This window comes from Centruroides vittatus, unplaced genomic scaffold (genome assembly GCF_030686945.1).
Source record: "Centruroides vittatus isolate TY-2023 unplaced genomic scaffold, ASM3068694v2 contig_3088, whole genome shotgun sequence".
Classification (NCBI taxonomy): Eukaryota; Metazoa; Arthropoda; class Arachnida; order Scorpiones; family Buthidae; genus Centruroides; species Centruroides vittatus.
Window position 1 is genome coordinate 292818 of NW_027121986.1, and position 18650 is coordinate 311467.

The 18650-nt window shown below is 26.3% G+C and overlaps 1 protein-coding gene across 1 annotated transcript in view; it reads left to right on the forward strand.

The window, feature by feature from the left end:
• The window catches only part of Crag (DENN domain-containing protein Crag), a 99984-nt gene that overhangs the window by 54282 nt on the left and 27052 nt on the right, over positions 1-18650 (forward strand). Inside the window, exons 16-23 of the mRNA XM_067267823.1 lie at positions 3478-3881; positions 4392-4432; positions 5682-5826; positions 9928-10056; positions 11888-12155; positions 14368-14502; positions 14591-14737; positions 16811-17932. Coding sequence (XP_067123924.1) covers positions 3478-3881; positions 4392-4432; positions 5682-5826; positions 9928-10056; positions 11888-12155; positions 14368-14502; positions 14591-14737; positions 16811-17932 — 2391 coding nt within the window. The remainder of the gene's footprint in view (positions 1-3477; positions 3882-4391; positions 4433-5681; positions 5827-9927; positions 10057-11887; positions 12156-14367; positions 14503-14590; positions 14738-16810; positions 17933-18650) is intronic.

Consider the following 18650-nt stretch of genomic DNA (forward strand, 5'->3'; position numbering starts at 1 on the left):
ATGTTACATTGAATCGAGTGAAAAAACAACTGACTCAGTATTTTTAAAGAGTTACAATAAAGATCGCTATGAGTCAATCTGTAAGTCCAAGGCCCATAGTGATAGACAGAATTTCATGAAATGTTGGCATAACAATTAATAATGGCTTATTCTGACCTTATATTTGTAACTTTAAATGATTCAATAGAAATCAAATATATTGTTGAGAATGAATGATTTTGTGTTTCTTTTTTCCCTCATAATCTAGAACAGTGTTTCTCAAACTTTTTGGACCGCGACCCCCCTTCTGCACTTAAAAATTTCAAAGGACCCCCGAAGAATAAGTATATGTCAAAAAACATCCCGGAGGGAGGGGGTTAGGCTCGTATTTAAATATTTATATTATTTTTATTATTTATATGTGCAATTTATTTAAGTAAAAATTATTTTATATATTTTTTATTTCTATTATTTCTAAACATGAATCCATAGTAAATTTATAAAATATTTGAAAAAAATTGATCTGGCATCAATTTTTCAGCGACCCCCCAAATATTTTTCGCGACCCCCACTTTGAGAATCACTGATCTAGAAAATAAAGGTGCGAGCAGCTTTGTTCTGACTACATGCTGATGCAGCATTACTTAACTAGTTATATAAATTATATAGTTCTGTCTTTGACAGCTTATTTAGGTTTTCTCCAAAATCATTGGGCTTTGCTGAATTATTTGTGATATTTTAAATGACTGTTGTATTTCTGCAAGTTCTTTATAATCTTTTAATCTGTGTATTGTTGAGAATAGTAGTTTGTAGTTAAGAAGTTAATACATATGTTTTCAATAAATAATAACTTTATCTCAATTATATATATTCATAATTTTTAGATACCAAGGATGGTAGATTGACATATACCATCTTTATCATTAGTTACAGATCATGATATTGCTGAATCAAGCAACAATATATAATTGAGTTTCAAATTGTATATAACTTTTCAAAAAATCAACAGCGACACCAAATAATTGCAGTATTTCATTGAATTTAGTTTGTCATAATTGATTGATGTTTAATCTCCTGCTTTGCTTTATTACTTCTTTATGTAAAAAAATTATGTTTTCATCACTTAAATTTCAACTAGTAATATTTTATTACTCATTTTATGAAGAATGGAATTATCCAAATATAGTTAGTCTTGTGGTGATACTGTATCCACATATACTTCTAACATGAGTAACCTGTAGAAAAAATAAATGTAAAAATGCTCCAGATCAAACATATAGTCTTGTTCCCAAGCTGGATCTGCATAGTAAATCATTGAGTTTATTAATGAATTATATAATTTTGTATGAAAGTGCATATTTGAAATTTTTAGAGCTGTGCACAAATATGACAAGTTATTGTTTGTATTCTTTATCTTGCTAGTCAATTTAGGGAACATGTAATCTAAAGCTGCATTCCAATCAAAAGTCACTTCTCAGGAAGTCAGTTTCCTTTACTATTTGAATAAAGAAATTATCAAGGTATAACTTGTTTTTTTTTTTTTTGAAATTTTGCTATTGTTTTGGAAAACAATTATTTCAGTTTTATCACATTTATTGTTAAGTACAATGTTTTGAGATAAAAATAAAGTTGATTGATTTTCCTCTGCAGAGAGAGTTGTGTTAGTACCATGATGAAAAGGTCATCTGCAAATAAAATATAATGGAAAATTCTGTTAGCAACTTTAATATTGTCAGTAGAGTTTTGATAAAGTTGATTAATATTAGTTAGATAAAACTAATAATTAGTTAGATTCCTTAAATAAATAGAAGGAAAGCTAATTGCCTTAATGAATTTTTTGTGATGACATAAATGAGACAGATGTAACATTTCTCTGGATGATATTGATATTGTATTCTGAGAATAACTTAAGCACAGTAGAGTATGATCATATTTATCAACAGAATAACAATATTAAATACAAAACATGTAGAAACATTATTAAATGTGGGAATAATTATGTAAGAATTTTAAATGATAAACAATTTATTATGGGAAGTTAGGAAATACAAGTATTAAATATACATTATTGTGAAGGATGTAACATATATATCAAATATTAAGTAGTCATATCAAATCAGATTATCCAGCAGAATTTATCTCTATCATGCATAAAGGAAAATTTATAATCAATTTTACTATCTATTCTGAATTCCTATTGGATTTATACACAGATTTTAATATAACTTATGATACTTCATATCATTTTCTTTCTGTTGATAAATTCTTGATCACATTGGAAAAAAGACAAATAAACTTAATAACAGTTAACAAAAGAGAAATATATAATTGAAATAACAAACAAATTTAATTATCTTATAGAAGTATGTATATATTAAATACTGGAAAAAACAAACTATTCAATGTAAATTCAATTGGTTTAATTTCAATTGTTATAACATGAAGTTAACAAATCAGAAAAATCTGAAATTATTCAGGAAAAACTCAAATAATCAAGATCTTATTAATTATAAAAATGTTTTAAAAACCTTACAATAATTACTTAAAGCTAAGAAAAAAGATATTTCACAAATTTGGAAACTACTTTGATTAATGACAGAAATAAAATTTCTTTTGGTCAACAATTCACAAAATTTCATTTCAATATTGATTCTAGCAGTAATCTTCCAGAAATATATTTTGATATACTGTTAAATTTTTATGGTTGTTTTTCTAGAATATCATCCTTCCAATCATCTTTAACTTTCAGGTCAGTCAATAACAAATATCTGAACTCAAACTTTACAACATAGGAATTAGATGACTCAATTAATAAGATGCACTTTCTTATCCAGTTTCAAGGAATTCTGTTTGGCTTTATATGATATTTAAAAAGGGAGATAAATCCTCTCCCAAAAATTACAGACCAATAGCCCTCCTCTCAACTATAAGAAAATGTTTTATGGCAATTTTAGCTAAAAAAAAAAACTTTAACAATTGACTAAAGATTTGGGCTTAGAATCTAAATTTCATTATGCAGGTGTAAGAAATCGGAGCTAGGGATTGTCTATTTTTCTCTTATTATTCAACTTATTTGGAAAAAAAGCATAGGAAAGTATTCATGGCTTTCATAGATATCAATAAAGCTTTTGATATAGTATATGTACCACTTTTAGTTGAAAATCCGAGGGCTAAAGAAATTGGAATTGGTTGAATAATGTTCTATCTTGCATTTGAATAATATATAATATAGAAAGATGAGATGAACTTAATTAATTAAGAAAACAAACTAAAACTTTTTTAAATTTTTAGGATAAATATTTACATAGAAATGACAGGCTAAATTGTAAATATGAATATAATAAAAGAAAGATTATCACTAGTAAAATTCTTATACTTCCATAATTATGTTTATATTTTGTAAATTATTTTTTGTTATTAGGCATATATTATATAGAAATGGAGATAAAATTAAAATAATGCTTATATACTTATTTGTATTATGTTATGTCATTTCAGGATTTCTTAGAAGTAGAGATAAAGCATATCATCGATTTTTTGTCATGATGATGAAAACACAAATGTTTATTCGTTTCATTGAAGAGCGTTCATTTGTATCTGATAAAGATGCTTGTTTAGCATTTTTTGATGAATGCACTGAAAAGGTTGATGAAACAGGAGCAGTACGTCTTCTGGAATTTGAATCTCAACAAAGTGATAGAACGGTTTTTATTGCACCACCTGAACCATATGGATTATTGTCTGGAATAACTTACACATATCACGAATTTGGTATTTTAAATCCACAGTTATTTCATCGACATCCTGAAAAAACATTGCTCAGTGTGATTGCTCAAGAGAATTCAACACCTAATAGTCCACTAGCTAGAAGGACAAAGCAAGAAATTAAATTAGCTCAGAAGGTACATACTTTAAAATAAATTATTATTAATAATTATAATTTTATAAACTCTGAAATTGAATAGAATAGATTTGAATGAATAGGTCATCATAAAATAATTTTGAAACCAATTTCTAGTGAATGACAATATTTTTATTTAAATTATGTTAATTATAAATAATATATAAATACGTTGATAATTTTTACTCCATCAAAAGAAGATTGATCTACTTAAATACTTTATTATATTTAGATCAGATTTTTTTATCATATGATTGTCAGATTGGTGGTATATTTTGAATTAAACTGAGCTGAACTGTAGATTGGTATGCATTATTACAATTAAATTGTATATAAACTTAAAATTATCAATTTTCATGCACAGGTTTAGCAATGAGATGAGTTTTAGGCTGATTTCAAATTGCCAATTATAATTTTTATAATATATAATAATAATATGTTTACAATATAATTAATATTAATATGCACAAATATGAATGGAATGAATCATAATTTTATTTTTTAATTGTAGGTGGCAAAGAAACAAGCAGAAATACCACCAATGTGGGCAAAGTAAGTTTAAATTAATACTACAATCAAATATAATAGAATATTTTAGTATTTATTTTTACTGCAGTGATTTAATTCTGTATTATTTAGAATTGAAAATTCCATGATATGAAAGATATTTTATTGTTTAAATTTTCATATATTATTAAATGAATTCTGCTAGATAAAGTATAGTATATAGTTTATAATTCTGAAAATGAATAATTGGTAGTAATATTTTTTAATAAAATAGTTAACAATATTTTATTTGTTTTTCTAAATTATTTTCATCAAGAAGTTGTGAAATAAATTCTAAAATTGTTTAAGAAAGTAAAATAAATACATTATAGTTTTCAAACAATTAGTTAATTAAAAATAAATATAATATGCTAACAATATTTATATAAGTTTTTCAGTTTCTTATTTTATATAAGCTATATTTATTATTTGATTATTTTAAGACTTTGGTAGTGATTATTATAAATATAAAATAAATCTTCTTTTGTAATTTACTTTGATATTGATTTTCCTATTGCTAAGGAAAGTTTCAAAGAGATTTTTGCATTTTGCAGTTACATACATACTTGTCATTCTCAGCAATTGTTCACTGTTTGATTTTTCAATATTTGTCTAATATATGTTTTTGTCTCTTGAAACAGTTGCCATATCTTTAAAATTACATTTTTGAATACATTCATAAATTTGACAATCTCTGCTTGGCTTTGACCAGCTTAATCCTGCCAACAATTTTTCATCTTCGCAGCACTCAAATGGCTTTGTGAAGACATTTGAAACAAAAATGTGCAACTACAGCAATTATAATGTGACTAAATTATAAATTAAAAGGAATGCTTGGAGTGATGTTTCTAAAAATTGTCTTTAATTTGCATAAGTAGTTCTACTTTAGAATATTTGTATAGGGTTTTATTAGTCAATGGATTATTAAATAAATGCATGATAATTTTGATTGAAAAAAAATCAGCTTCATTTTCATAAGACTACTAAAACATAGAACTTCCTTAATTTATGCACATTGGTATATTATTATTTGTAATGTTGTTTGTATTTGTTTTTTCTAATATTACAAATTATTTTTTATTAAAGTATATATTAATAAATGAATAAATACTTTATTATTATTAAAGTATATATTAATAAATGGATAAATATATTGAAAGAATTAGTGGTTGATAGAACATAAATATATCTTTAATTAAATGAGAAAAAACTTAAAATTTATTAGTTGATTACTCTTTTCATTTCTTTGTAATAGGTGCCTTGTGGGATATTGTTACAGTTTATGGTTTATTCATTTGCCTGCCTTCACTAAAACATCCTCTTCAAAATCAAAAGCATTGAGAACTGCTTATGATATTTTAGTAAAACTGCAGTCCTTAAAATTACATCCACCTGATGAAGTAAGTATTAACTTTTTTCCAAATAAGAGAGAACATGGGCATAATATTGATAGAGTCAAGTTTTACTGTATAGTAATTTTTGAGTTAAATAAAAATATTACACATTAATATTCGTAGTGTAAAATAAACTGATGAAAGATATATGTTTGTTTTTATGATCATTTATAAGAATTTAATACTCTACTCCGTTAGAAACATTTTTGAATATACTAGCTCACCTTCAATTAAACATCAAAGTCAAAATCATAGAATATAGATTTTTTTAAGTAGTTTTTTTTATGTTTTATATTATGTTTATATTTTGATAATATATAATAATTTAAAAACATTCAGAAATTTCAAAAATTCAAAACAAATAATAATCACCAAACTTTGTATTTTATTGTTTAAATAATCTTTATACTGTATATAGAAACAAACTTCAATCTATCCATGTTAACAATTCTTGCATTTTTCATGTGCATTAAAGATTTTATTAGAAACAAACAATTATTTATTGTGACATCATTATAGTGCTGAGCTGCAATTTTTAATCATATTTTTTAATTTATTTAATTCAAAATATATGGTTTTAACTTCAAATTAGTACTGTAGTGGCTTGCCCCTGTACATCATACTTTTCCATTAGCAGTGGAGTCATGCTGGTCATTAACTCCTTTCAAGAGAAAATTTTTGCGAGATATTTGACTCTAAATGTGGAACCCACTGGTGGCAGTTCCAATTGCCATCTTCCTTGCAGATGTCATGCTTGCAAGCAAATTATGTTAAAGGCACAACGATCAGTGCCTATAACAAATAATAAATATATTAACTTCTACTGACTGAAAACAGTTTTTCTCATGTACCAGTACTGCTGCCTATTCTCCATGCTCCACGTTGCCAAAGCAAGTGATAATGAGCCTTGACTGATGCTCCACATGTAGTTGTGCACTTAGGTGCTCGTTATTGCTTGCTCCTCAGCACTTGATGAGACCCCATTCTCCTCTAAAACTAAATAACATAAGTACTCCACAAACTGTCAAGTGGGCTAAGTAGTTAAATGTGATAGTCTTAGTGGAGTGTATGGCATGACTGGCAATCAGGTGCAGCTGATTTCTAGGGCTATATCTTGCAAAGGGTCACATTTAGAGGTATGATTTCTTTAGCCAGTTGTTTGTGGGGTACTACCATTGGAGAAACCGGTTTTAGTTAAACTGTTCCACGGTACTCCAGTTGGAGTAAGTGTCGGTATTTTTTCATAATTAACTAGTTGGTGGCGATTTAAGCACTGATTGGCTTTTATCTACATAGACTAAGTCTGTTTCAACAAATAAGATATTTGTTACCATGTATTTTTAAATTTACCCACAAAACTCCTTCTTTCCATGTTAAGTCTATGGGAGACCCTTCTTTTGTTCATTTGACAGTAAACTTCTTGTTAGCATGCTTTGTTGAACTCTAATTGGTACATTATAGCTAAATGACTATCCTTTAACAAATAAGCATCAACTTGGGTTTGTGGGGTGGGAACTTTCTTGGAAAAAGTTATACCTTCTTGGAGCTACATTGTCAGCTACAAACATAAACAAACAATTATAAATCATTATTCTTGTCTATTTTTAGCTTGAATTTAGTAAATTTTTATGTATATTTATCCTATTTAACAAACAAGCATGTTTTTTAAACCATCCAGCCATAAATCTTTCAAAAAACAAAGTACTTCCAGTTATCATGGTACTTCTGGAATACATAAGAAATGCATGTATAGTCATTAATATAATAAAGTAATAATCGCTTATTTTAGTCTACTATTAGTACAATAGTGTAAATAACGTATAAATAGATTTAAATACACATCAATAATAAAAGTCTATTGACCTAGATTTAGAAAAGCCATTACCCCCCATGCCGATCGGCGTTATAATCTATAGGCTGTATTATTTCTCTACGTCGATTTAGAAAGCTGCAGTTTTTTTTTATATGACAGAAAATAGACATATCTAAGTAACATATATAACAAATTATATTTATAAAAAACAAATTTCTTTTTAATATTTTAAAATCTTAAATTTTATTGATTTTTTTTTTAAACGTACATAATATTTTGAAATTAACAATCGTAAAGTATGGGAAAACCGAAAGCAAATCATATCTACAACAATTTTTAAGCGAGATATCGCTTAAAAATTGAAAAACCACTTTAAAAACCACAAAACGTCTATGCAACAGTGATTTTGTTTCAGGTTATTTAGACTAACAGCTGATAGGTTAACTCTTTTTCTCCTATGGCATGCTTTACAGCTCTGTTAATGTCCCAACAGCATCATTCACATCTGCAATATTACTGCTACCAGCACTTGCATTAATTAGTAAGTAGTGATGTAACAAATATTCGGTTACTACCCAGTATTCGGCCTATTCGGCCTGTTTTTTGCTATTCGGCCGAATACCGAATACCTAAAAACAGGAGTAAGAAATAACAAAAACACAGTAAATTAATCATTTTGGAAACTTTTATTAATGCTAAACATTAAATTATGATTATTAAAAATCATAATTTAATGTTTAGCATTAATAAAAGTTTCCAAAATGATTAATTTAAGTTAATTAAAAGTTAACGTTAAAAATTTAAAGTAAAATTAAAGTTAATAAGAAATAGCGTCTAACTCTAGTAAATTATTTCGTAATTAAAATAATATTATAGCCTTTATCTAGCCCGATATCTTATGGCATTGATGGCATGTAGGTTAGAACGTATCGGGCATTAGTGTTATTGCTTAGTTAATTATGTTATATTCGTATTCTTGTATATTTTAATATTTTTTACGATATTTTAAAATGATTTACGAAACGTTTTATTGAAACTTATCGTATTTAATGAAATAATTATTTATTTCTAGAAGATGAGTAACTACTATATAATTTATTTTATATATAAAGCAAAGAATGAGCATTTCTCATTATATGCAAAAGATAACATTTGAAATCATGTTAATTTTAAAAATATTGACAAAAACAATAGCAACAAAATATCACAAAACTTCACAAATAGAAACCCCTAATAATATATTTGAACTGTTCCACAACTGGGGAGAAACTAGACCATATGTCCCCACTAAAGTATATATCCTTAGGGTACTATTCAGTCTACAAATACGTAGTAAAAATAAAATTTTACTGCTTAATTAAAGAGTTAAAAAGATCGATTGCAAATAAAATAACTTATAAGTTATAACTTACATCTAAATACCAACAACTGCCAAATCATATCGGGCTATTTACGGCTATTACATAAATTATAAACCAATTTGGCACTACAGGTAGACGATAGGCTTCATCTCATATTAACTTTAATAATTATAATTTAATTAATAAATTTAAATAATTTAGACCTACTGGAAGAAAAAATCGTAATGACATCGGGCCAATAGAGAGCAGGGTGCGCGATCCTTGCATAATGAGGTTTGCGTGCTAATTTTTATATGTGCGTTAATCAAGCCGAATAGTTTGGCCGAATATTCGGCCATTCGGTCACGCTCCTGGCCGAATATTCGGTATTCGACTGAGGCCGAATATACTATTCGTTACATCACTAAACTATTAGTAAGTAAAACTGCTGGTGATAAATAATTAGAAGTGGTAAAAGAAATTTAAAACTGGTGAAATGGTGATGATATTTTTAAATTTTCCAGAGTGACTTGTGATTATATATCTTCAAAAAAATGGAATAGTCATGTAAACAGAATATCTCTTTATTTCTGATGCAATTTTTTCACATCTGGAAATTATACTCAATAGCACCAACTAAAACACAGATTGATGTACAGAAAGTAAACAGGAAAGAATTAATGACAGCACATGTCTTTAGTCTTCTCTTGTTCATTTTCTGTGTTCAATTTATTTTGGATAAGGCTTTTGTTTTATCCATAATAAATTGTAAGTTTCAAAATTAGGAGAAAACCTGCACATGCTTTCAAATTGACTTTTTTACAGATAACCAATGGGGTATGTGTGTGTAAATATGGTAAATTAAAGCAATATCATAAATTAAAATAAGATGTTTATATTTGATTGAATTAATTAATTATGTCATTTCTAAATGGTGGTATTTATAAATACTAGGTATGTTATCGAGTGCTAATGCTTTTATGTGGCCTGTATAGTCAGCCTGTGCTAGCAGTTAGAGTTCTGTTTGAAATGAAACGCAATGGAGTACAACCTAATGCTATTACTTATGGATATTACAATAAGGTAATAAAAACTATTTAATTATGTATGTATATTTTTTCATAAACAAATCTGATAAAGTTTTAAAAAATATTAAAATAATGAATACACTGATTTTGTGAAAAAGTTTTATATTTATAAACTTCATTCCATGTAAATAAATAATCTATTTAAGTGTATAACTGAAAAATGTTCATATTGATCTATAAATATATTTTAAAAATTAATTATATATTAACATAATTTACAACTATACTCAAACACCAGAACACTTGCTGAGCTTACTGCAATTTTAATTTCTAACGTTTTCAACCTATTTTTTATAGGTCATCTTCAGGAAAATTTTACAGTTCTACATTCGAACATAAAGCTTTTGAATGCTCGCAACATTTAAAATTTTTCGAATCTTTAAAAAATTTATTACATTAAAGGATTAAATAATAAATATTAAACCAACCACAAACAAATTATTAATACACTACTAACCAACAAACATAAAAATAAATAAATATTGCATCGAAAGTACATTAAACCAGTTAAAGCTGTCATGCCCTTTTACGGGTTTTTTAATCCCATTTCTTTTTCTATTATGTATTTCCAGGCCGTTGGGAGAGCATTGGCGTCCTTTGCATTTAAACACTTGTTGTTTACCTTACTCTTATATATTTCTACTTTCTCCATCCCTAACGCAATCATCGGGGAATGGACCATCTTAACTATTCTTGTTTCATCCCATTTTACGTTCGCTCCTTCTGTTTGTCCCATGATCGCCAAAATGGTGTTATTATTCCCTTTATTCACATCCTATTTGTGCTCCTTTATACGCGTTGAAACCCATAAAAGGGCATGACAGCTTTAATGTACTTTTGATGCAATATTTATTTATTTTTATGTTTGTTGGTTAGTAGTGTATTAATAATTTGTTTGTGATTGGTTTAATATCTATTATTTAATTCTTTATAATTTAATCTTTTAATGTAATAAATTTTTTAAAGATTCGAAAATTTTAAATGTCGCGAGCATTCAAAAGCTTTATGTTCGAATGTAGAACTGTAAAATTTTCCTGAAGATGACCTATAAAAAATAGGTTGAAAACGTTAGAAATTAAAATTGCAGTAAGCTCAGCAAGTGTTCTGGTGTTCGAGTATAGTTGTAAGTAATCTGCTGAGGAAGTGAAGATTTTAACATAATGTAGTTAGTTGCCAATAGTTTTCAAAATTATGATAAATTTAAAACAGAAATTATGTTTTGAAATTCCATATCATAGAAGTTGTCTTAAAAATCAGAGTGAACTCAGAGAGTAAACTTTTTAGGCATGATTTGACTAAATTAATTATGTTTTGGTATAGAAAATACTTAGTTTTTAAATGTAAATGTAAAGTAAAAAATTTCTGTAAAAATCATGTTTTGAATTTTTTAACATATATTTTATTAATTATTATTTCTTAATGTTTAAATATATTTATTTCATAATATAAAAATATTTTAAAAATCCATTACCAGACATAAATTTATTTAAACTTGAAACTCATTTGAAATAGTTTGAAGTCTAAACATTTGAATGTAAATTTTTTACTTTTGCATTTTTATTAAGTTTTGGTTCTTAAATTTGCATATTTGTTTCAAATTCTTCCAATGAGAATTTGAGACAAAATACTTGAATGCAATGTGCCTCATATTTTTTATTTAAATGTTTTAATTTTTCAATTGGTTTCAAAATAATGGTATTATTATATTTGCAAAACATTTTTAAGTACAGCCTAAAAGCTATAAAAAAATGACCTAAGAAAAATAATGTTTGATGATGCATAATTTAATATAAAAATTAATTTCATTTGATAATTTAATTTTTTAGGCAGTTTTAGAGAGTACATGGCCATCAGCTGATTCCAGTGCTACCTTAATGTGGAATAAATTAAGGAATGTTGTTCTTGGAGTAGCACAGTTTCGTCAAGGAGTGAAAAAGAAAGCTCGTAGATCATTGTCTCTTTGTTCGGAATTAGACTATGATCGTATCAGTAGAACTAGCACAGAAAGCAGTAATCCAGAAGAAATTGCGATGATAAAAATTCATCCAACTGAATTTGTTTATGACTTGATAAAAGTGGATGATCAAAGTTCAGGTATATGGTTTAAAAATATATAATACTTAATATGTAATATAATATTACTTTTGAAGAATAAAATTTAAGAAAGAAGGCTAAACCAAAAATTTATTTTAAATATTGTTAGCAGTTTTAATTAATATTAGTTTATAAGATCTTTAGCTAAAACAAATATGTACAGTAGGATCTGCTTATGGTAACCATTTTGGTCTTATATTGATAATGATGATGATGATAACTGATTAAAAACCTTAAGTAGGACAAGTAGATGAAACTATAATTACGAGAAATTCTAGTTTTATTGATGCTGACATTAAAAGGACAGGGTAAAAAATTAGAAAATGTATAAATTGAATGTTTATTAATAGTAATTCAACTAGAATTATTTGCATTACCATCGTTAACAACAGCTAGCATATAATTGAAGTGAAAAATGCTAGTAATTTAAACTACCAAACTTTAAATCATTTTTATCTTTAAATGTTAAAGTTTTAATGAAATTTAAACACCTATTAAAACTGATAGTGTTGCGTACTTTAAGCAAAATGTTGAAGCTGATTGTGCAAATACTTTCAGATGAAACCTTCAGATAAACTGTCCTTATTGATAACTATAACTGAAACTGATTAAAATAACTGAAGTTTTTAAGTGCATTTTAACAATAATTTGATTCTATTGTATTTTTAAATTAAAAAACATTCCTGCATAAATAATATAGAAAGAGGTTCATCTGATATATCTGTAATTATTAAAATAAATCTTCATACCACATACATAATAGTATTTTTGAGTTAAAATTGGATTTAAATGCAAAATGTTCAAATTATCATTCTTAATTGTTGCTCTAAATTCATTTCTGTACACTATTAATTATATGTATCTGTGCAGTTTTATTTCAGTCATAAGTTAGTTATCACAAATTGTTTTTAATTTAAAATTGATTCATTTCCTTAAAGTTAACTGAAATTGTGAAAAGTTGAAGTTTTCAACAATTTATTATTTTTAAAATTACAGTATAAGTAATATAAATAATAATGTTTCATTTATTTGTATAATTTTCATTTTATTGCTGCTGCACATCTTAATTAGATACTTGTTATCAGTTGAGATATTGAAAATAGTATCTTTCTTCAAAAATTAATTTTAAACTGAAGTTATTTAGATCTACAATTTTAATTCAGTTTTTTTTTTATGAACAGACAACAAAATTTGATATATAAGAACAAATAAAAAAGAAAAAATTATCTATAATGGCAAAAACTGTGTGTAGTCTTTCAATGATGAAATGTCATATCACAAAGAAAAATATAAAGTTCATACATAGTCTTGTCTAAACATATAATTGATGTTTCTTACATTATTACACTACCTACTAGTTTGCTATGTATTATCATTATATATGTAATGATAATGAATAGGCTCTTCTTTGTTATGTTGGTGACATATCTGGTATTGTTAACTTATCAACTTGGATAAAGAAAGGTCCTAGTTTTGTTCCCCACAAAGAACTAAACTTCATATGCATTAGCCCAGAAATAAAGTGAACTAAGAAAATCTGAGTATATTTTAGCTAATTATTTAAATGGAAAATGGTTCCATCTGTAGTAGAAACAATTGGAATAGTCATTAATTCTAGTGAAATCAAAAATATTTTTTCTTGAATGCACTCTAGTTATTTTAAGTTAGTTAAATAAAATAACTTTTTGATTAATAGCTAGATTGTAATTTTATAATATATTTGTGCATACTACTAAAATTATTTTTTCATGTCTGAGAAATATCACTGCATTTCAGTGTATCCTGAAACCTTTTACAATATTAAAACTTTGTCCTGTTATTATGGAGTCTGAGTAGCATCATTTTCCAATGAAAATTACTAGTGCTGTTTATACTTTAACTACCTTATTTCAGGGTAGCTTTCCAATATAGTGATATTGAAAAAATCCTTTTCAGCATTATTTAAAGAAAGAACTTTCATATAACTTCAAAAATTAAATCATCTGAATAAGACCTGATTTCATGTCTTGATGTAGTGAAAATATACATATAATTTTTGTTACGTTTCTCATTTTGCAATACTTGCTGTATTGTTCTCTTTCAGAAATCTTCTTTTATGTTAATAAGAACATTTAAAAATTATTATGCCATTTTTTATTAATTGCTGATTTCTGTATTTGTGTAGTTGAATTTAAAATTAAAAAATTAAATTTTCTTAATTTTTTTGAATCAGGAGGCCAGTCTGATGGAGGATATAGTTCCATGAATCCTGAAGAAGCACAGAAGATTGCTTCTCATTTGGCAGCTGCACAATCATCAGAATTTCAAGCAGTGAATGGAAAAATTCACTCTAAAGATGATGATAAAGGTGAATTATTTAGATAGAAAATGTAATTAATAATTTTCTGGAATAAATGGTAGTAATATTGTTTAATTATTATTTGTTTTTTGAATAGTGAATAAAGAATGCAATGCAGCTAAAAGTTTAAAATTTGAAGAATTAGATTTTTCTGCTTCAGATGCATTTAGAAGTAGAGTTGGAAGCATTGTTCGAAGTTCAGCTAGTAGTATAAGTAATTTATCAAAATTACATGATACAATTGGTAAGCTAATTATAAAAGAATTCCAAAATAATATTTAATGTATTAACTTTATAAGTATTTTAATTATTATAAGCACATTATTTTAATTTTTGATATAAGAAAAATGTGTGTGAATATAATGAGCTTGAATCATAAAATATAGATTTGATAATTTTGTTGATATCATTTTAATCCAATCACTATAATGTATTTAATATTTCAAAAATAAGCTATTTTAATATACTACAGGATTTTAAAAATATATTGTCATACAATTAATATTCATATGTTTGCATTTTGATAAATAACCCCTATTAGCATATGATGTTATACTATGTGCTGAAGTGGAAAATATCTGGTGATATGCTATTTGACCTTAAAAACAGTGACTAGTTGAGCTGTGCTTTTTGGATAAATTCTCCATGCACATACTAGATATTACAATTTGCAACAATGTGACTAGTACCAGACAATACATTGTCTTGCTGATAGAAGTGTTTTTTTTTCAAAGTATTGTAACACCATTGGTAATGCATAATTATCCAGGAAGAAGTGGCATCCATAGTTTTGTCCAAAATGACAGACAGATTAAAACCAAATTGTGAAAAACAGTCAAATTAGCTAATTGCCTCCATCACACACTATTGTTGGAATGATATAATCCAAAAGACATCTTTCTCTCAGCAACTGCCATATTCAAGAATAACTGTTAGATTCGTAGATTATGTATCTGGACTTGTCTGTCAAAGTACAAATTTTCATTGGTCTACAGTTAAAAATTGACACTTCTGACAATATTCTAATTGACATGATTAACAGTTTGTGGATATATATCATTATCTTTAAAATTTATAATATAATTTTGTCTGCATATATGTATATGCAGACAATCACCAACAACTGGTTTATAATATTTACTTTTTCTTTTTAATTTCTTAACTGTAAGAACTTAATATAATAATAATAATAATGTGTAATAATAGACAATAAAATTAAGTCTAAAATAGATTCTTGAGTACATATTTTATTTGTCACTTTGTAAGGCTTACAATTTTTTATTTCTATTTCCTTTCAATTATAATATTTATCCTGTATTATAATCGAAAGGAAATAGAAATAAAATTGTCATTAATAGCCTGATAAAGCAATCTGACTGTTCATTTCATAATTGAAGTAATTATTGAGTTTGTTAAATTTATTACATGCTATCAGCATCAGTGTGATGGTGCATCTTGTGTTTGAAAATAACATTGGAAGGTTTTTTGCCATATTCACACTGCATCTGTTGCCGAAAAATTGTTCCACAACCAATTTGATCTGGATGTTGTTACATTGTGCTATTTTGGCTTGCACATCAGGTCATTAAAAACTCAACTATAGGCTATAAATTTATGTTAGTTTCAATATTTTTTTATCATACATTCTGGCAATATTCAATTTAAAAATGTGCCCCATCATTATTCTACACACTGTACAATAAATTACAATTTGTCAAGTAAAGATTTTTATATTGTAGCAGGACTAAATGATATGATTTTAAATATTGTTTATCACAATTATCTGCATTTGAACCTAAATGTCTTAAGTGCATATTTTGATAATGTAATAATATGTCTGTCAACTCAAACATTTCATGTCAGTGAAGACAGTGTAGCATTATGAAAAAATTTTGAGCATGATTTTAAAACTTGATAAACTCTCATATCTAATTAAAATTATAATTTTCTATTAGTTCTTTTTTATGATCAAAATTGGACAAAATGTCAAAATGTTGTAATTATAAGCTAATCGGTAAAAAAAATAAATATTTTTATAATTAAAATAAAAGGAAATATTTTTTTGATGGAAATGATTTCAATGAATTTAATATAATTCAAAAAACAGATTAAAGAAAATACTATTATAAATTGTTTTCTATGAAATTTTTTATCAACTTAATAATTATTTATTCCTTAAAATTTATCAAACTTTTGTTGGAAATTTTAAACATGAACTTTTCTGTGTTTTGTTTAACAATTTATTTATATTAATTCTATCAACTGAATTAATTTAATTCACAATTATTTATCAATATGTTTTTTTTATTTATTTTAGTTGATAGTTCAGCTGGAGTTTTAATGACAAGTCATGCTACATTAGTTGAAGATTCCATATTTGAAGAAGGTCAAAATGTTCAAAGTGAACGTCTTCGCAAAAGGCATAAGAGTGATCCTAATTATAGGGCAGGTAGAGCATATAGACTTCGACACTGCAGTTGTTCATTAACACAAGGAATTGGTGAAGGTGAACATCCAAGACAGTTTTTTCGATCAAACAGTTTTGGAAATGATGTACAAATTATTAGGAAAATTAGGAATGGAACGGAAGTAAATTGTGAGCTTCAAGATTCTGTTGGTAAATTAGACGATAAATGTACAAATAAAGTTGATGGGTTAAGAAAACAAGATGAGCTTACAATAAACACTGGTGCTTTTGGACTTAGTCGATGTGATGAAGAATGTGAGGAAGAATTAGAAGCAGAAAATTCAAATTTATCATCATATACAGTTTTACCAAGACCAAAATCTCCGAATATTCCTATCAAAAGAAGAAATAGTACATCTGATTTTAAAAAGCCAGATGATTCATTAGGAATGTTAAATAGTAATGATATTTGTTATGGCAATTATTCTCTTAATAACATTGAAGAAAGTATTCCTAGAGAGAGAGATTTTTTCTCTACAACTTTGAGTCCATTAAAAGAAGCTTGGTTCAATTGGGATTTTTTTGCAGGTGGTAACTTACCAAAAATGGCATCAAGTCTAACTTATAGTTTAGGATTAGCTAATAGTGCAAATGGTGAAGTCAAGGGAATGTCACCTCTAAAAAATTCTAAAGTGACACGCAGCTCAACATTCCATGGTGCCTCAGATAACATAGGAGCAAGACCAGTTTTTTCTAAGATTGATAAAACAGATGATTTGTTGGATTTAGAATATTCAAAAAAACCTTTATCACGGTCATCTACACTTCCTGTCACACAAAAAACTCAAAATAGTCCAAAAGTAGTAGGAGGAAGAAATTCATATTCAGGTGGTACACCTTCTGGATTATCTCGTTTTACTTCAAGGCATTCAGAAATACTATTTGATAGTCTTAAATCAGCTGCTAGTTCTGTGGCTAGTAAATTTAGTGAATTCCGACAATCATTGTCTGCTTCCAATACACCTACAAAAGGTATGTTTTTCTGTTAACTAAAAAAATCATAAAAACAAATTATTTAATAAAATTTCTTTATTATTTTATTATTTTCTTCACAAGAATTTGAAACAATAATTTATTTTCTAACATTAAGCAAATGTATAAAGCAATTTAGATGTATAGTCTGCAACTAATATTAGCATATTTACTACCATTAATAATTAGTTTATTAGAAACTTAACAAATTTAAATAAAATTTTATCTCTTAAATCATTCCAAATTTATCATTCCACTGAAGTTATTAAATTGTTCAAAATAATGTTTTGCTCACAAATATTCTAATGCTATAAAGAAATATATATTCATAATTAATTATATATATTCAAATTTTTTTTTACCTACAATATCATCACAAATATGAAAATATCATTTAACTTCTTAGTAAAAAGCATTCCATTCTAGGAGAAGATTTTTAAATTCCATGTTACAGTTATGAAAATACATTGAATAATTAATTAATAAATATAAAAGTACTTAAACAGGAAAATAAAATTTTATATATATTTTAGAATATCTTCTCAAAATTAGAACAAAAATATGCTCTTTAACATCTAGATATTCTTCAATGTGTTATTATGAAGTGTATTTCTCACAGCATCAGAGTTAACAAGCAAGTATTTCTATAAAGTCATTGCAAATATGTATGGCAATGCTTTTCTAACTTTTTTGGCCCATGGCACACAGTAAAACAAAC